The 21,400-nt window shown below is 37.2% G+C and overlaps 1 protein-coding gene across 1 annotated transcript; it reads right to left on the bottom strand.

The window, feature by feature from the left end:
• Window positions 1-5,121: 5,121 nt before the first annotated feature.
• Window positions 5,122-12,849, bottom strand: LOC145039721 (uncharacterized). The gene is made up of 4 exons (XM_078987741.1): window positions 12,729-12,849; window positions 12,476-12,617; window positions 6,013-6,406; window positions 5,122-5,535 (listed from the first exon to the last, which is right to left on the bottom strand). Exons 1-4 carry the CDS (start codon window positions 12,847-12,849, stop codon window positions 5,122-5,124), a joined length of 1,071 nt encoding a protein of 356 aa, XP_078843867.1.
• Window positions 12,850-21,400: the final 8,551 nt, after the last annotated feature.

Here is a 21,400-nt window from a genome sequence, read left to right as displayed (position 1 = left end):
TCGCCTAAACACCATGAACAAATAGCAGATACTAACAAATGACATGGTGCTATTAGTCTAGAAGTTGTTGTTGTTCGTGTCATGGCCCTGTGATGGGTACTGTTGAAACCAGAATGTATGAACAAGGAATAGGAGGTTTTGTAACACACAAGTTTTGGGAATGTGGGCCACACAACAATGATTTTACCTTGTCTATTGTTATATATGTGCCCCATAGGTTGTTTTTTTGCTATTTATAAAATCTTTTTATTTAATATGTATATAGATTTTTTTTCCGGTATAACATTTTTTGAACATGTGATGGTTACAGGGATGGTGTAGTTTCTGCTATTATTTTCCATCCAAGTCGTGTCATGGCTCTTAGTGCTTCTTATGGTGTTGATTTCAAGTAAAGTTTTTTAATTTATTTTATAATTGTGAATCTATGTTTGTATAATTAATTGTTGTTTGTGGCTTTGTTTGTTTGGGTTAGCAATGGTGAAGATAAGTTGATTTAGAGGAGTAGGTTTAGATGGGCATGAAATGATGTTGGTTCATATAGGAAGAAAGTTATGACTGCTGTTGCATTAAGTGAAACAGGTAGGCACGTTACACAAATCTCAAGTAACTAAAGGTAACCACCAACTACATTATTCATTTTGTTGCTAGATCTAAATACCAAATTTACAAATGTATATCTGTTGTTGCTTCTTAAATTTCACTTTATGTTTTATGCGTTCAAGCTTTAAAATCCAAATGGAACATTGTTAAAAAGGATGCAACTCAAGATAATTGAAGGTAATTGAGTTAACTGGGATAAATGCAAAAAATAGCGGGGTACTTTCATTTATTTGTTTATTATAGCATCCTACTTTCAATAGTTTTTTTATGAAGAGATCATACTTTGAAAAACCTACAAAATTATAATATTGTAGTTAATGAACTAATGATACGAACAAATATATGAACTAATATTGGAGTTCCTGCTGTTGGCATGGCGTTCCCTGGCTACGTTACTTAGCACAATGGAATGGGGAATTCAAAAATGACATGGTACTTTAAATATATATAGATATATAAGTAAATAAATATTTAAGATAATAATAGTTAGGTGATTAAATGGTTAAAATTGTGAAATTTTGTTGTAGGCTACCTATTTTGGCTGGTGCTGCTGGGGCTTTTGGCTGCTTCACCTTATATCACAATGGATGGTGCTTATCATGCTATGCCATCTGGCCAGACCTCTGCATTGCCTCCTACAAGGTTTGTTACTTGTTATTATGATTAACAATTCTGAGGGTATTTAGGTCATTTTTTTCAGAATTTTGTGTTTTCAAGTTTACTAGTAGATCACACTTGCTTGGCTAAATGTTATTTTGTATGCTTTCAAACTTGTCTTCTTCCTGAATTCTTTTTCTTTGTAAGTTTAGCCTTATTCTTTTCTTCAATTAAGTGTTGCCTGGAGAGTGTTGTATGAACAACAATAAATCAACATTTTTTTCCTTCTTTTTCTTGTATGAACAATACATAGTCATAGTTTGACTTAATTAGTTGCTCATTTTGTTTATTAGTTGCTTGTTTTCTAGCTTATTATAGTCACTGATTGGTTTCTTGTTATGCTTAAATCTTAACAGCTATCATGGCAACCTTCAACAGTAGTTTTGGACAGGCACCTTCTTGCAAAAGATATCGTGTACGTGTTCTTCTGCTGCTATTGTGGATTCAGGAACATCCATGCTTACTGGTCCAACTGTATGTATCTCACGTGAAGCTTCTGCTAGAATTATTAATCTTATAGATTTCAAGTTTTTCATATTTCTTGTATCTAATTAGTTTGTAAATTTCCGTTATAACTTTTATTGATTTGTTTTATCTTTCCATGGAACGATTATTTGTATGACATTATATTTTGTGCAATGAATTGTATTTTTGTATATGATATTTTATTTATTAAGTGACATTAAATGAAAATTTAATTCAAAAATTAGTAAATCTAGAAAAAATATATTTTTTAAAACATATAAAATTACGATATGCAAAAATGTGTGTCATCTTCATTTATGACATGGCCTTTCTTGATAGGGGCTTCCTTGATACGCAATGCGTGTCATAAACACGCACGTCGTAAGGTTACGACATGCAAATGCGTGTCGTCTTCCTTTATGACATGGCCTTCCTTGATACGCATTGCGCGTCGTAAATGAGCGTCATAAATGCGCGTCGTAAATGCGCGTCGTCTATAGACGATGCGCAAAAGCGCGTCATCTCTCTTTATGACAAGGCCTTCCTTGACGCGCATTTGCGCGTCGTCTGAGCGTTTTACGACGCGCAATGAGCGTCGTAAAAGGCTGTTTTTCTAGTAGTGTACAGGACTAGAGTCATCTGAATTATCATGTTTTGGTTGGGCTTGATCGAAAGTAGGGACGACGATGCAGTTTGATCATGAAGAGATGAAGAATCTACCATTGTTAAACATGTGAAGAAGATGACTAGTTTAAAAACGCCAGTGTATTTGAGAGAATTTGAGTAAGGTAAAAGGTACAGTAGAGCGAGAACTCCTTTATATACAATTTCCATGAAAGAGAAAGAATCTGTCATAATGATGAAACGATCTCTGAAAAGGCGCCTGTAAAAGCAGGATTTGGCATCTTGGTTTTCCCCAGATACACGTCATACGACAAAGGTTTAGGAGTTGTTTCAACTTCATGCGCCCATTCTTGAACTTATCCAAACACCCATTGCAACTTCGTATCCATTCAAATGCCCCGATCCGGTGTTCATTCATGATACATAATACCCTATTTCTTCCATAAATCTGTTTAATGGTTAGAGCCGAAAGTAAAAACAACCCACAATGGTCACGAACCATAATTTCGAAAATCACGAAGATTTTCGTGCATTAGTCTGCCAACGAATAAGAAATAAAGCAACAAGTATATGGGATGTGAGTGATGTCAAATATGACATAAAGCAGAGGATCCCGGGCACGAATCTCTTCCTTCAAAGTCAAGAGAGACTTGAACTTCTTGTGTGGTTTCCCGTGAGAATACAATCAAATGTTTGTAAGAAACATTGAAAGGATTCTTTTTAAACATAGGTTATATAGGGTGGCTAATCTTTAACCGAACTTCGATACTTAACATAAGACCGAACGTTGGAAGAAGTACTTGTGAGACCGTTATGGTATGTTGAACAAGTAAGTTGGATAACTTTCAAGAAACAGGATTTATAATAGAAATTTCAAAAACAAAAAATCAACTAGATCTTTTGGGAAGAAATGCCTTGGTGTTAGATAGTTTCACAAAGATCACGCAAGAAAAAAATAAAAGAGACTTCATTTGGTAACAAGTGAGTGCTTGAATATAAATATTCACCATCAATTCAGCAGTGGTATTGGATTGTGGGTCCCCCTTAGCATGTGGTGTACGCATCTACGATCATTAACGCAGAGTTTGTGTAACCATAAACCTCAGTGGTAATCTCTGAGAGTTTCAATGGTTACATTGATGAATCGAAAGTAGATGGAGAACATTATGAGGTGGTTAAAGAACAGAGAGTACCCCTACTGTAAATGAGTGACATATCAGAAAACTCTTGACTCATTTGAGATGAGTAGGGAAACTCATGATTTGAGTGATGTAGTCGGCCTGATTAGGAAGAAACGATATGTACAAATCGAATCATTAAGGCCTCACTCAATGTTTTAAGAGGCTTTGGTCTACATAAAACAGCATGCTTCTAGGGACACCTAGCTAGTTTATAGTAAACTTGACATACTTGCCCCTTCACGAGTTCTTATTACAACTGTGCATTTGATACCTATTAAGGAAGAAGAGACAAACAAACCACACATAAGAAAAACAGAAAACGAAAAAAATAGAGAAAATAACAAGAGATAACATAAAGTCTTTTTGGAATTTCGAATTTTCTGTAAAAATAAAAATAAAAATAAAAACTTTTTGGATTTTTGCAATTTCTGAAAAATAATAAAAACAAAAATTAGAAAAAATGAAATAACTTTAAACATGATAGAAATAAAGAAAAAAAAATTAAGTAACGGGCGAAAAGAAAGTGTACAAAAAAAATACACCCGAACTTAAACTTTAAATAAGTGAGGCTAGATAAACCGAGAGATCAGTTCATTTTAGTCCCCCCAAAATGAGGAGCCGAAATAAGCAGGGCGCTTAGTTCATTTCGGTTCCATAAAATTCCAGAGCCGAAATAGACAGAGCGATCGGTTCATTTCGGTTCACAAAAGTTAATGAGTCGAAATAAGCAGAGTGTTCGGTTCATTTCGGTTCCCTAAAATTCTGGAACCGAAATAGACCGAGCGTTCACTCTGTTTCACTTGCCTAATTTTTAAGAAAGAGGTGTGAGGATTTGGTACCGACCCTGCTTCCATCATTCCCAGCTAACTAGTTTACCATCAAGGAACTGACATCCTCTAGTTGTGCTCTTTCTATCTAGACCGCATCCACCTAGATCAACATCAGAAAAGTCTTGAACAAAGAATCATGATTTTGCTGGATACCAGAGACTGAGCGACGAGGTTCGCTTCAAATAGCGAAAAATATTCTTTACAGCCACCATGTGAGGTTCTCTAGAATTAGCTTGAAACTTGGCACAATAACAGACAGAAAACATAATGCCCGGTCTACTAGCAGTTAGATACACGAGAGATCCTATCATTTTTCAATATAGAGTCATGTCAACAACAACCTTTTCTAGAGATGGTGTTAACTTAGTGCCAAACGCCATGGGAACCTTCACCTTCGAGTCTCCCGTCATACCAAAATTTGCCAATAGATTCTTCGTGTAGGCCTCCTGGTTAATAAAAATGCCTTCTGGTCCCTGTCTTATATTTAACCCAAGAAAAAAGTTAATTGGACTCATTGCGCTCATTTCAAATTTAGTCTCCATCAGCTTCCGGAATTTAGCTGTTAAGCTAGGATTCGTGGAGTTGAAGATGATATCATCGACATAAATCTGAACAATCATAAGATGTCCGCCTTCTTTCTTGCGAAAGAAGGTTGGGTCAACCAAACCTTGCATGAATTTAGACATTTTTAGAAAGCGAGTTAATGTTTCATACCAGGCCCTTGGTGCTAGCTGCAGTCCATACACAGCTTTATCCAATACATATCAATGATCACGGTATTTCTCATTCACGAACCCGGGTGGTTGCTCAGCATACATTGTTTCTTCTAGTTCTCCATTTAGGAAGGCACATTTCTCATCCATTTGAAAAATTTTGAAGTTTTTATGAGCAACATATGCTAGAAAGATTCGAACCGATTTCATTATGGCTACAGGTGTGAAGGTCTTGTCATAATCTATTCCTTCTTCTTGGCAATATCCCTTTACTAGCAGCCAAGCGTTATTCCTAACAACGTTGCCTTCTTTATCCATCTTGCTCCTGAAGACCCACTTCAATCCAACCACAGAAGCATCCTTTGGTGTGGGAATTAGTCTCCAAACTCGATTGCATTTATACTCGTGGAGTTCATCTTGCATTGCCTGTACCCAATCCACATGATCAACTGCAGTATTGACCGTCTTTCGTTGATTTTAGAGAAAAACGAATTAAACATGGAAAATTCAACGTGAGAGAATAATATAGTTTGCTTCGCTTTTAATTGAGACCGTGTGAAAAGCCGCTCGGATGATTCACCAATTATCTATGTTTTGGGATGATCCTTAGTCCATTTTGTTAGAGGAGGGTATTTCAATCATAAACAGGAACCAACTCTGCATTAATATCTTCTTCAAATTCTGATTGATCGTCTTTGTCATTTGTATTTGCATTCTCCCCCTTAAATGGCAAAGCGTATCCCATGTCAGGTTCATGAGCCTCTCCTTTGGTTGGAGTAGAATGCTCTCTTGAAGTTGGAGGAGGGTTCTCCCCCTCGACTGGACCATCATGAGTTAGATTTGGATGCTCCCCCTTGATTAGAAGTTCTGCTATGTTGGTGTCAGATGGACCCTCCCCCTCGAACATTGAGCTTTTGTTTGGAGGATCTTCTGATGGTCGACCTTCAGCTTGTTTAGGAGGATCTTTTCCATATATTTTGCAGCTCCGTCGATAATCTTCTTTAAATTGTCGATTTTGTTGTCTACTGCTTTCACCTTGGAGAGTATAGCCTTTTTTGGTTCGTCGAACAACGTTATGTATTCTTCAAACAACTTGAAAATTGGAACTGAGACTTGACCGGATTTTGGAAGTATTTTCCCAATGACACTCTCAGTTGTTTGAAATTTCCTCATGTAGTTGTCATCAAACGTTACGTAGTAGGTTTCTTCATTCCGTTTGGAGTGTTTATTCAAGACCCTGTAAGCCTTTGAAGTTATTGAATAGCCAAGAAAGATTACTTTGTCAGTCTTGACATCAAATTTGTTTCGGTTCTCTCTAGAGTTAAAAATGAAGCATCTGGAACCAAACAAGTGGAAAAACTTAACATTAGGCTCCCTGTTGTTCAGAATTTCATACGGAGTGATCACGAATCGCTTGTTAAGTAAGGATCGGTTCTGAGTATAGCATGCAGTAGCAATTGCATCAACCCAAAAGTATAGAGGGATTGAAGTGAAGCTCAACATGGTCCATGCCGCGTCACATAACTTTCAAACTTATATATGTTAAAACCATGTCTATTACATATATAGTTATATAAGTAAGGGTTAAAGGACTTAGGACTACCAACTCACTTTATTTCATGTTCCTTGTTTGGTTGTGGACTTAGAGTACCCTATTGTTTGTCCGAGTCTCATTGGATCCTTAGTTATATATTATGTATATATGCAGAGATATAAAGACTTTTATCTCAGTTCAATACATTTAGTCATATAAATGATTCTACTAGTAACTATAATAGGTATAGTTAGGGTTATACTACTCACTACTTCTAGTTCAATGAAGCATACAAAGAGTCAGTTTATTCATGAGAAACTATATAATGATACTATTATGATACTATTATGAGAAACTATACAACTATACTATGATGAGAAACTATACAACAATACTATTATGAGAAACTATACAACAATACTATGATGAGAAACAATACATTCACTACACTAGTAGATACATTACATATACAAGTATACTATAACATAAATGTGAACCACTGTTTCGGGATACGGCATCATCTTCCATGGCTCAATTTGTATCCAGAATCTCCTGGAGGGAGAGCATGACTTTGCATATAGATGTATACTGGATTGAACATCCTACACCTTGTTGCTAGCTACAGTGGGACCTGCAGATCTTAGGGTGACAATTTTCATTACTTCCGAAGTCTTTCATCGTCGTGTTTATAGTCGATAGTATGGTACAATTAATTACATAATACTTTGATATAAATCTGGTTTAAGGTAGTTAGTATAACAGTAGTTACTATAATACAACACTATAGTACTACGTTAATTTCCCCTTTCCATTCATTTTGTGATCATTTCACATAAACGAAAATGTATAAACTATATTTGGTTAATGATAGTCACACTTGGGACAATTACACACTTTTACAAGAAACGAATATACAAAAAAGCCAGGCATTGGTAGAAGGCTACCTTTAGTAGAAAATATAGGATATTCTAGGAGTTACAAACATTTATAAACATTTACAAACATTTATAAACATTCACATACTTTTACTACAAACGTCTAAAAATCATATTTCACACACTGTCACAAACATTTTGAAGCAAACATTTATAAACATTCACATACTTTTACTATTATTCTTTGTTGTGATAGTGTACATGACGTCCTCCACCCCTGAACGTTTCCGCCATTCTAGATTTGGGGTGTGACACATAATGACCGAAATGGTACCTCTTTCCCTGTTTTCTTTTAATTCAAATCCTTAACTTACCATCTAAACCCTTGATTCTGAAAATCCTTACAATCAAGTCTGAGATATTTACCAATCAGCCCCTACTTCCATAAATCCTTACATATTAAGTTCAAATAATACCAAACACCCCCTGACTTCTAAAATCCTTTGAAACATAAATCCCGAAATTACCGTTTAACCCCTGAAACTAACATCCTAATAATTGCTATTTGGTTATGGGCTATAATAATATAAAGTAATTATAAAAATTACTTCTCGGGGGTCTGGGTTTGTTGTTTAATTATTCTATTTTAAACGGGATGTTACAACTCTCCCCCACTTAAATTTGATTTCCTCCTCGAAATCGTTTCTTATAATCCCTTACATGCCAGAAAACTTGAGAAACACGACCACAACTAGGAGCATAACCCCAGCCTTTCCAAGGCAACCGTAACCATACCTCGCAGGGTTCTAAAACCTAAAGATAAATGAATTCCTTGCAATATTATCACATTTACTCAATTCGAAATATGAAGTCTCGAGGTGGTCTAGCTCCCCGATACAGTGCCCTTACTAGATCATTATTGATCTCATTGCACTTAACTCCTAACTGGCTACTCAACTTCTGATAACATGAGGTTGCCACCAAAAAACAAAATCACAAAGCACACATTGCTACATATAATTGTTTTCTTGACAAGAGATTAGGTACTCCTTCAAGAGAAACCCGTTTTGATAATCAATTCCTAGGGATATAATGAACAACATGATGTAAACAGGGAGATGAACCGTTTTAGGATTGACAAGACAATGTTTCCTTTATCCCAAGGACCAACATACATATAATAAACAGCTCATAAGCATGAACACTCATACTAGGCATTATCAGCCCCAGGCTGGAATACCAGGCATGCCTACGACTGGTCCAGACATCCCTAGTATGGAATACCATGGCATCATGTACATGTTTGGCCCAATAAACCCTCAGGTTGGAATACCAAACACATCAGGTCCAATCAACCACAGGGTCCGGTCATCCTCGGGATGGAATACCCTAGATCATAATAACACTATACACGAAACTCAGGTCTAAAATCATAACTTGAGGTTCAAGGACATTCCCTTGTATTTTGCACAAAATATTCTGATTCCTCATAGCCAATTATGGCTTGACCGAACCTCAACAATGTGTCCATTTTGAAAGCGCTCCAACAGAAGAAATGAACAACTAAGATCACTAGGCCCACAGCCTATGATTGGAATACCCCTACAAGGTCCTCAACATAGGTATGGATTGCCTGTGAGCCCACAACATGAGTCTAGTATGCCCTGCCTAGCCCTCAGGTCTTGGCTGGAATGCTCCTGATAAGTATCAACAATGTCCAAAAGAAAAGGCCTAACCAACGTCCTTCGCAACACCAACCAACATCATGATGCTGAAATCCCACCATGCATGATTCACCTATAGAACAAATTGCTACCCAAGCAAAATCCTACAAAGACATGGTTGCATGTGACCCTAGAATAGGATGATAGTCAAACTCTAGATCTAATTTGCAGACTATAACCCAGACCTTATCAAGCACGTAAGTCGAACCAACCCTATTGCCACCTTAAATACCCATAGATACATACGAAGAATCACTACCATGCACATATTTGGGAATCCCTAACTCTATATTTACTCGCCACAAAGCCCATATTTAATCGAGACTGATCTGATTCTACTAATATAAAACTAGTCCGAGAAGACGTCCACGATTATCTCGAAGGTTACCGAAACCTGAGTCCTATAGGAATCAAAATTCCATTCCATCATCAAGGGCTAAAAATACCCCAAAGTCTTAGGAAAAATAAACACATTGCATAAGGGAATTGATGATGCGTTCCCACTTCCTGAGAGGTTCACCGATTAACACCTGTCCAACCATTCTGAAACCCGAAACCTAAACAGCAACAGACAAAGCCTTCAATGGTTGATGCTCAACCTGAGAATTCCAAATTCTCTCCCACTTAGATCATTAACCACCACCCACTAGTGTGAAATATCTCGAATAACCCTATGATGACAGGGAATCAACTTCCAACTAACCGCCAGGGGATGTGACTTCATTGATACGCGTATGGGTCCTGTTCTTTAGTAGTACAAGCCCATACTACCTTGCACACCTACCCACATTTGTCTCAAGTATCCCCACAATACCCTAACAATATACATACATATAGTGAGCGCTTAATCCTCACTCCTAGATGAATACTAAATATATCATAATTGTCCTCCTGGCCTCGCACAACCCACCCATGAAACTTCCACCAACCCTGCAATACTCGTGTATGCTAGCCATACATAGCATTGGACCCTATATAATTTCGAATACCTGATCCTACCCTAAGCCCTTCATCAGACAAGAACAAGAAATAAGGCCAAACCAAACATTCTTATCCTATACGATCTTAATTATGTACAACCGTGATGCATACACAAAGCAACTACAATAATAATGTCAATTTCATATAAAGAAAAATCTAGGCTATCTGGCATCATGTAATCAGACAATTCTATAATGCAATTCCCGAAGATCCCTAGCCTAGTACTAGCATGTTGTTCTAACATATCACAATATCAAATACTCGTATAGTATTTTTGGGTCTATTTACTGGCTTCGGCTGATCGTACACCATGCATTCTCCTTTGATATTTTGAAAACCTTTTTAAAATAATTTTGAAAGCCTTTTCCTTTGTTTGAGATTGGATTCACACAAATGTTCCTCTAATTCACTCAAACCAATGGTCTGATACCAACTTGTAACAACCATAAAAATCAAGCTAATTTAAAACTTTTTCAAACATTCAAAAGCCATTAGTTATTACAAAATGTTTTCAAAATAGTTTAATATCAAATTCTCCCATAAAAATAGTCATAAAATGTGAGGAGCTATACGATCACGCCTTTGGCTTCTCACGGTCATCTAAGGTACCTGAAACCAAAACTGAAACTGTAAGCCCAAATCTTAGTGAGTTCCCCCAAAATACCGATCCATAGCAAATAACACATATACAAATAACAACATGTAATGGGTCCACATCTTGATAGACTGGATTATCCCCGGGCCCACAGTGTGAGTCTGGCTTACCTTCTGGGCCCATAACTCACATCATGTTTGCCACCGAGCCCACATTACGAGTCCAGTATGCCCTGCCTAGCCCTCAGCTTGTATCTAGAATTCTCCTAAGCCCACATTACGAGTCTGGCATGCCTTACCTGACCCACAACTCATATCTAGAATGCTCTTGAGTCCTCAATATATGAGTCTGCCATGCCCGCCTGGCCATCTGCTCATATCTCGAATACTTTAGAGTCCTCAGTATGAGTCTGGTATGCCCTGCCCGACCCTTAGCTCATATCTGGAATACTCTAGGGTTTGTTAGCTATCGCACGGAGTAGTACAACCTCAACCCATCCCTCATAACATATCGACATATAGCATAATTAATGCACATACTGATAACCATATAATAATACAGGTAGTTCTACAGATCTACCAAACCGGCATAACAACTAGAATGCATTACTAACTTATACTCAACATGATACCAACATCTAGGATATCATATCCAATCGTCCATAATTGGTGCCTTCGACCCCTAAGTATAGTGAGGATAACTCACCTCATACTACTTAAGTTCCACAGATAAACTCTAGCTGCTGGTTAGCAGATTCTCGAGTTGTCAATCATCAAAATAAATCTTAATTAATAATTGGGTTCCAATACATTAACATGAGACCATGCTTGGGGTAGAAGGCTACTTTCTAGCTTGATTCAAGCCCAAGGCCCAACTCACACTCGAAGACCCAAAAGTTAACTAATGGGCCAAAGCCCAACATATGGCCCAATTTTCTAATTTGGGCCCAAACCTCTACATGGTCTTTCCTTGAGGGCCATCCATTTATTCTAGTCCAAAATCTTGGTACTCCAATGGCCCAATATCTAGTAATCATCAAGGCCCAGTTATGGCCCACCTATAGCCTAATTTTTCAAATTGGTCCCAAGTCCTTTACATGGGCCTTATCCTAAAACTCATCCAATTATTTTGGTTCATTTACTTGTTCTTGGATAGCCCATCAATAGTCCAATCACCAAGTCCCAATAGGAAGACCCAAATCAAGGCCCAAGTGAAATTAGGGTTTTCACATGAAATGACGATTAGGGTTAAGTGTTCCTAATTAACCCATTGAGGTCTTAATCCATAAAGTCCAATATTGATTTACATTAATTTGCAAATGAATATTAATTAACATTTTCAGTTTAGTAATTAATTCAAATACGGGTCCTGATAAATCCCCAAAATTAGGGTTTTCCAAACCCTAATTAGGGTTTCCAACCCAATACTAGCCCATTAATAACAGGATTGGGATTTTAGGTCAATTAGGGCTTCATTACGCCCATTAGGGTTTTATTAGGCCCACTAGGGTTTCATTAGGCGCATTCTGTCCAAGCATCCCAAACAAGCCAAAACGCAAACGAGGCACACCGCCACCCAACACGGCGGCTGGTGGCGATAGCCACCACCTTGCAGTGGTGGTTATGAGTTTTGTATTATTATTCCGAACGATTACATTACATTACATTTTACATCCAAAAAATTCAAATAAACACACACAGAACCACCTTGTGGCGGGTGGCGGTGGTCGGAGGTGCTAGCCACCACCTCATGATGGTAGTGGTGGCCATCATGTGATTTCCAGCCAAGCATCACACCAACATACGCTGTCTTGTTCATAGATGAGTCCAACCACCCACCTGGTGACATACGGCAATGGTAGCGGCACAATAAAAAGTGCAACAACAACGGTTCTTCATGACTCCCACTAGAAAGAAAACCACACACGTACATGTAACCTCATCACAAACCACAAACCACCATGGTCTCCATGGTTATCGGCCTTGATCCCAATGACTGAAACACGACAGGTGGTGGCATCTTCGTCTTCACTGGCAATGAGATGACACGACAGATTCTCTGTGGTCCCATGGCTCCAACAGCGACAACAGAGGTCGCAAAAAAGGGCTACAGCAGTGGGTAATGGAGGCTACGCCTACACTGGAGTACGACTCGATAGAGGTAGTGCTATATAGTCCAGCGACCCACTAAACCGACATCACTTGACATTCTTCTTCGTTGTTGTGGCTGCACCGACTGTTGACTTCGATCGGCAACACCGGTTGGCAAGGACACATTAACGATCCTAGTAGCAATGGTTTGGCAGCTGGCGAGTGGAGGAAGGAGGTGAGAGTGGCGGTTGATGTGAAGGGATTAGGGTTATGGTTACGGGGTGGTGAATGGTTAAATACCTGCCCCCTTCAAACTTCAATCCATAATGACCGAAATGGTCCCTCTTTCCCTGTTTTCATTCAATTCAAATCCTTAATTTACCATCTAAACCATTCGTTCTAAAAATCCTTACAATCAAGTCTAAAATATTTACCTATCAGCTCCTGCTTCCATAAATCCTTACATATTAAGTTCAAATATTACCAAACACCCCCTGACTTCTAAAATCCTTTGCAAAATAAATCCTGAAATTACCCTTTATCCCCCAAAAACTAACATCCCAATAAATTTTTTTGGGCTATAATAATCTAAAATAATAATAATAATAATAATAATAATAATTACTTCTAGGGTTCTGGGTTTATAATTTAATTATTCTATTTTAAACGGGATGTGACATGAGTTATATGGAATGAGTAGCTAAGAAGTAGTGTGTTATGCTATGACGTGATTTTTTATATGTTCCAAGTGTTCGGAAGGAAAGAGGATAACTATCAAAACTATAAGAACACAAGACAAAATATTTATGCGGTTCGGTTAAGGTAACCTATGTCGATAGATTGGAAGGGAGTATTTTATTATTCTAGAGCTCTCAAACAGAGGTTACAAGTACAATTACATAGATTTTTGCCTATCACTCTAGAATTAAATATATATAAAATGACCTAGCATGCATCCTTATTTATACTTGAGGGATCAGACCTACAATCATAATGGTACAAGCCCATTGGCCCATAGGCGCATGAAAGGTGTCGACCAATCACAATCTGCTATGCAGCATCTTCTAGAACATTCATCAATCTCATACAATCCATGATCATCGACAACACACATGATGGATCACCTTGTGTCATAGTAGATCATCATGATGTACAAGTGGTGCATCATGAACACTAATGGCCTAATATCCATCATGGTAGCATAACATGGTGTAGTCCTTGATCAATACCAACTTCTGAGCATCCTTGAATGATCTTGAGCATCATACATGAATTTATAGCATAATTGGATCATCAAGGACCAAGATGGTCCAAATTGTGCCATCATGGCACAATAGGTATATGGATGTCACAAAAGACTTCAGGTGTGGCGCAAGAACATCAATACCACCACGGTACAATAGGAACATGCATGGCACAAGATCATTCCTCATGGGACAAGTGAAGTACCCCTTGGAAAAATAGGAAGTATCATGGCGCAAGAAGAGATGCAATGGCACAAGAGCATGCTTCTTTGCCCATCCCTTTAACATATGGCACAACAAGCTTCCGTTGTTCCTCCATATCACTCCCAAGTGCTCTAAACCTCTTCAAGTTTCTCCAAAACCCCTTCTATACAATCTGTTCCTTTAGCACTTGATCCATTCTTTTTTAGATGATCCATTCCTTTCTCAGATGATTCGTTCCTTTGTCACATGCTTCTTGAACCCCAAGTGATCCATTTTGTTCCAAGTGCTCCAAATGATCCATGAACATGATCCAAATGCTTTAATCACATTCAACAATATCCACCTTAACTAGAGCATCCTCTGAACTCCATCTCGAACAAGAACTTCTTCTCCCATCCACCCTTTCGTCCCTGAAGGGACCTACATCCTGCAAAATCAACCAAGTCCAAGTAAATCTTGAACTTCTCCATGTGCAATGAATTTGTCAGCATATCTGCTGGATTGACCTTGGTATCAATCTTCAGTATTGAAAACTTAATTCCTTCCACAATATCCCAAATGAAATTCAGCCTGACATAAATGTGCTTTGTCTTCTCGTGGTATACAGGGTTCTTTGCAAGACTCAAAGCTCTTTGGCTGTCAAAATACAAGATAGGCTTTTCCACCCTCATACCAAGACTCTGAATAAGCCCTTGCAACCATATATCCTCCTTCATTCCTTCTATCGAAGACGTGTACTCAGATTCAGTTATGGAAAAAGCAATGATATCTTGTAACATTGACTTCCAACTGATGGCACATTCGAATAAAGTAAATATCTAGCACACCCGTGACCTGCACTTCAACAAGTCGCCATCATAATCATAGTCAGCATATCCCACCAAGTCAGTCTTCGTATTTGCTCTATACACCAAGCAAATATCCATCGTTCCCTTCAATTATAGCAAGATCCACTTTATAGCTTCCCAATGAGTCTTCCCTGGATTACTCATAAACCTGCTAACCACACTAACTGCATGAGCCAAATCAATCCTGGTATAGACCATAATATAGATGAGACTTCTAACAACAATTGAGTTTGGATACCTGGTTATGTACTACCTTTCTTCATTATTAGTGGGTATAGTGTTTGGACCAAGTTTAAAGTGAGCTGCCAAAGGAGTTCTAACTGGTTTGGACTGATCATAATTGAAGGATTGCAGAACTTTCTCAATGTACTTCTATTTAGAAATGTATAACCACCGTGATCTTCTATCCCTTTACATCTACATCCCAAGTGTCTTCTTTGTTGCTCCTAAATCTTTCAAATCAAACTCCTTCTTCAGGGTCGCCTTTAACTCATTTATTCCAGCCATGTGTCTCGCTATGATGAGGATATCATCAACATATAGCAACAGAGATACATAGGAATCTGGTGATAATTCCTTTGAGAAAACAAAATTCCCAAACTGGTTCCAAGTTTAGCCATTCAAGATCATGAATGAATCAAATATCTTGTACCATTCTCTTGGAGACTTCTTCAAACCATACATGGATTTTTTTCAGCAAACACACATGATCCTTATTAGATTCAAGGAACCCTTTTGGCTGGGACATATAAATCTTTTCTTCTAATTTTCCATGAGGAAATGCAATTTTCACATCAACCTATTCAAACTCCAGATCAAGTGCACTCACCATGGCCAAAAGAACTCGAATTGTCTTGTCTTTCACGACCGGTGGGAACACCTCATGCTAATCAATTCCTTCTTTCAGAGAAAACCCTTTTACCACCAACCGTGCCTTGAACCTATCTGGTTCAACTCCTGGTATCCCTTACTTTTTTTAAAATTCCACTTGCATCCTATTGGATTTGATCGCATTGGTAAAAGAACAAGATCCCATGTTTCATTCTTCTCTAAAGTTGCATTTCTTCATTCATGGATATCAACCGGTCATTTACTTCTTTACTCGTCACAACCTCTTTATACTATTGAGGCTTATCAGTTTCAATGTCTTCTATAGTTTCTAAAGAAAAAGAAATGGAGTCAAATTCACTTGGATTCATACATCCCACATGTCTTTCAGGTTGTTGAATGACCCTGTTCGATGTTCTCTTTGCAAAAGATTCAGACCCATCATCCTTCCAAGCATAAGCACCACTAGACGAAGATCCCATAGGTTGCTCTTGGGTTTCATCTTGTATAGGTTGTTCACTGCCTCCTAGCTCTTTGTCACTTATCATAACTTTGTCTGGAGTTTGAGTTGCAAACTCCACCTTCTGGGTAGCACCCTAATCTCTGTTTCCTTCTTGACTTGTATCACCTCCTCCCTGGTTACCCAAGGTAGATTCATTAAGGGTTACATCTTTACTCATGATAAATTTAGGATTTCTTCCTTATTCATTACACCATAGTTGATAACCTTGTACTCCTGTCACATATCCTAGAATGATTCACTTCATTTCCCTTGGATCAAGTTTACCATCATTCCCATGTGCATATACAGGGCATCCAAATATATATAAACCATAATATTCATAGGGTTTCCAAGACCACACCTCTTGAGGATTCTTCAAGTCAATAGTAGTTGATGGTGATCTATTCACCAAATAGCAAGCAGTGTTAACTGCTTCTGCCTAAAATTTCTTGGATAAGATAGAAAATATCCGCATGCACCTTGCACGTTCCATGAGTTTTTGTTTCATTCGTACTACCACTCCATTTTGTTGTGGTGTGCATCGTACAGTGAGTTGCCTCGCTATACCTTCCGCCTTGCAGAAATTATCAAATGAAGCATTTCAGAACTCCAACCCATTGTCAATCCTCAAAGCCTTGACATGTTTTCTATTCCTTTTCTCAACCATGGTCTTCCACTCCTTGAACTTCCCAAACACCTCATCTTTGATCTTCAGAAATTACAACCAAAACTTCCTTGAATAGTCATAAATGAACGTCACAAAGTATGAGCATCCTCCTTGAAACTTCACTCGTGCAGGACCCCACAGATCTGAGTGAACATACTCAAGGATTTCCTTGCTTATGTGTTGACCGGTAGCAAAATTAACTTTGTGATGCTTTCTCTTAACTCAAGCTTCACAAAAATTTATCTTTCTGGTAGCCTCTCCACCAAGAAGTCATTGTTTACTTAGAACTAACACGCCCTTCTCACTTATGTACCCCAACTGACAATCCCATAACTCTATCTTGTCATCACCTTCATTCAAGGATTGGGATATAGCCACTGTTCCCATAACCGTACTACTTTCTAGGATATAGATACCTCCATGATTCATTTTCCCTTTCGTTATAAACATAGAGCCTTTGGTCACTTTGACCAAATCACCGTCACCAACATACCTCATCCTATTCTTTGCTAATGTGCCAAGAGAAATTAGATTCTTCCAAAGTTCTGGAACATACTAGGAATCTAACTACCTAACCATACGATCATGCATCTTGATCTGCATTGTCTTACTAACTCTGATACCACTCACCTGATATGGGCATATTTAGTTATAAAATTTCATGCATTGTCTTAATACTTAATGTTGATTTTATCTCATTTAATGAATAAAAGGTGTTGCTGGAGCGTGGGAAGCGAAGGAATCAACCCTACATTCAATTTTAAGGAGAATCAAGGCAAAATTAAGTTTACTCTCTACCTAATCTCTTGTTTGAACTATGTTTTTATCAATTGATTTCGTTTTTGCTGTAATCATGAGCTAAAAACTCATAACTTTTGTTTAGGGTAGATGAGTTTGTGAACATGGATTGATTTTATGGTTAGGATTAGTTTTAATTGGTGATATTATTTTGTTAAGTTTGTTAAAGAACCTCATATGTTAATAACGACTATTCTTTGTTAATATATCAATAATTAAGTTGTATAAACATCTCTTAGTTATGAATTTCATATGATTTATGTGACAAGATAGTTATATGTCTAGGAATAACAAATGTGAAAGTAGAATTCACTAGAAGATAGGTAAATAGTGTGAGCTTGTGTGATACACCATCAAAAAGAGGTTAATTGAATAACCAATTTGATTAGCTAATTACAAGTCTTACTTAACCCGAATCAATAAACTAGGAAATTCATTAATTTAGACAACTGGCCATTGCTTGAATTAATATTTTTTGTAAGGATTAGCAATAGCGAACGTGAACCTAATCACTTTAATCGGTAACCAATGAAGAATTAATCTGATGCATTTAGCATAAAATCATCCATGGGAACAAATTATTCGAACCTAGACAGAAGTCCTCTTAACTATTAAATTTATTGGTATTTACTTGCTTTAGCTGTTAGTTATTTAAATTGCGTGTTAGTTAGTCTATTTAAGTTTCTAGTCTTGTAAAACTAGAGAAAAACCCCTTTGTATTACTTGTTTTAATTGGATAATATTAGCATTTATTTTAATTGTTTACCGTTCCCTGTGTTCGGTACCCTACTTACCTGAACTAAGCTACTAATCGATAGGTACACTGCCTTTCATGTGTTTGTTTCTATGTCTAAGTTGGTAGGATGAAAACTAGTGTAATCTACACACATTAACTTTTTGGCGCCGTTGCTGGGGAACGGTTCTAAATAGTTAATTTTATTTGCTAGTTGTTATCATTTTTTATTTTTTTTGTTGATTATTTTTTATACAGTTTAATTTTTAATTTTAATTTTATTTATTATGTATTTTCCAAATCTCGATGCTTTTGGTGCTTTTCTTGATCAAGTAGTATAGGAAATTGAGCAAGAAGATGAGGAATATGACTCAGATGATGATTTGAAGAAATTTGGAAGATGGTTAGATAACTTCTTGACTAACAAAGAAGAGCAATCTGAGTCAAAAGATCTAAAGTTGCTAGATGAAGAATTTAATCAAGAAAGAGATTTAGAGGAGATGGAAAGGTTGTTGGCAGAGGGGTCAGATGAAAAACCAGAACAAGATGAGTTGCAGGAACCAAGCTGTGGATTAACCATTACCACGACGTGGCCCCCTGTTTTTCTGATTTGTGTTTCGAAGCATGGGGTGACAATTCCAACTTTGGAGAAAGTTCTAAAGCGCGATCCATTTTTAATTAGTATCCGACCAGTTCCAACCCTTGTCAAAATTCTTGGGTTTCATGAATTCGAGCTTGTTTGGCCAGTTTTTTAAGCAAAGAGCCAAATTTTACAATTTGGTCCGAAGAAAATATCCAATGCAACGGATGGATTGGCATTGAGTTTATTGGAAGTTAGTTAAGTTGGGAGTCCAGCTAAAGACTCGCACAAAATGAAGCGCTTGCGGGAGGCAACCTTTCATTAGAGTTTCCTTTTCTTTTTCTTTCTAAACTTCTAGTATTTAGGGATAATTTAGGATTTTTATTTCGATTTTTTTATTACTTGGTATTTTCTTTTGATCTTTTCAGAATATAGGGTGAGGTATAGAATGAACGAATAAAGTGTGAGGAATAAAACATGGGATTGAGTCTAGAATGAGAAGAATATGAGAATTGATTCTAATTACGAGTCCAATAATTAAACAGCTGAAGGGATGTGCTTTTACTGAAGATAAATGAGGGGGAATATTGTTATAATAATCTCCTCAAACCCCATAAGCAAACCTGAAGTAGCAGCTAATTTTATTTACTTAGTACATAAAACTCGTCGAGTCCATGCGAAAAAACATGACTGTTACCACTTTTATTGACTTAACTCGGCGAGTTTACTATTAACTCAATGAGTTACTCTTTCTCTTACCTTCAAGATTGGCGATTTGATTCCATTCAACATGGGCACTGCCTATATTTTTGAAGATCATTTCCGATCATTTACAAAAAGCTTTTTCCTCGATATTTTGGAGTTGTCAACCACATGAGACAAATGACACCCAAGGCATGGATGAGTTGTTCCCATGTCTAAAGTCAGCTGAAGATGGAGCTTTAAATGAAAAAGTTAAGCCTCGCAACTACTATCTCAGGGGAGTTTGTTCCAATTCCCACTTTGTTTTATTATTCTTTATCATGCATAATATGCAATGGGGACATTGCATAAATTAAGTGTGGGGTAGGGGGTTGGTTACATTAGTTAAAATTTAAGTTAAATTTTGAAAATTTTGCTTAAAAATTGTTAGGGCTAAATTCGAAATTTTTTGTAAAAGCAATTAGGGTTCATGCCAGAATTATGTTCGATGATTCTTTGAAGACTCAAATGTTTATTTGAGCTTATACACCTTATAATGCATTTGTAGCCCCCTTTATTCTAGTGAAATCATGGGACAAAAACACAAACTTGCTTAGTTTGAGGGATGCAATATGTTTAGCATCGTGTACCAGAAATGTATCCAGGAATATTTTATCTTTAACCAATAAAGGTTGAAGTTGAGCGTCCCTGCTTAAGCATGTAGGTTTGGAGTAGTCAAAAGTGAAGATCAAAAGATCAAAATTCTGAATATTCAAAAAAGTTGAAGATACCAAAAATAAAAAGGTGGTGAATTTAAAGAAATCAAAGAAAAATTATCAAAGAAGTGAAAAATTCCAAACAGCTCCATAATGGTATCGAAAAAAGTTGTAATTTTTTTCTAGATTATGTACGCTTAGGTTGCTTGACCAAAAATACCTTGATCTTAGGAAGTTTTCTGCGGATGGATTCGGAGGGATGCATAAAATGAGTGTTGTTTAAAAGAATTGGGTGAGTGTTTATGAGGATTGTGAGTATTTAGAGTATGGGGTTTCCTTAAGAAAAATTTTAGACACAAATGCATGCGCCGCGGTCTTGACATAATGGATGGGTTTGATTGGGATTATCGTATGTGATATTGGTGTGTTAAAATTCAGTTTTGCTTGGGGCAAGCAAAAGTCAAGTGTGGGGAATTTTTATATGGGCATATTTAGTTATAAAATTTCATGCATTATCTTAATACTTTATGTTAATTTTATCTCATTTAATGAATAAAAGGTGCTGCTAGAGCGTGGGAAGCGAAGGAATCAACCCTACATTCAATTTTAAGGAGAATCAAGGCAAAATCAAGTTTATTCTTTACCTAACCTCTTGTTTGAACTATGTTTTTACAAATTGATTTTGTTTTTGAGCTTGTTTTTGCTGTAATCAAGAGCTAAAACCTCATAA

This window comes from Lactuca saligna, chromosome 4 (genome assembly GCF_052625555.1).
Source record: "Lactuca saligna cultivar CGN05327 chromosome 4, ASM5262555v1, whole genome shotgun sequence".
NCBI lineage: Eukaryota > Viridiplantae > Streptophyta > Magnoliopsida > Asterales > Asteraceae > Lactuca > Lactuca saligna.
Note: the sequence above shows the minus strand (reverse complement) of the source record. Positions and strands in the feature narration are given on the sequence as shown.

Coding starts and splice junctions, on each gene's coding strand:
- LOC145039721 (XM_078987741.1), bottom strand. CDS start 12,849: ATGGGACCACAGAGAATCTGTCGTGTCATCTCATTGCCAGTGAAGACG. Junction 12,618..12,728: donor GGAGACCATGGTGGTTTGTG/GTTTGTGATGAG, acceptor GTATGTCACCAG/GTGGGTGGTTGGACTCATCT. Junction 5,536..6,012: donor TCCTCCTAAACAAGCTGAAG/GTCGACCATCAG, acceptor AATCAACGAAAG/ACGGTCAATACTGCAGTTGA.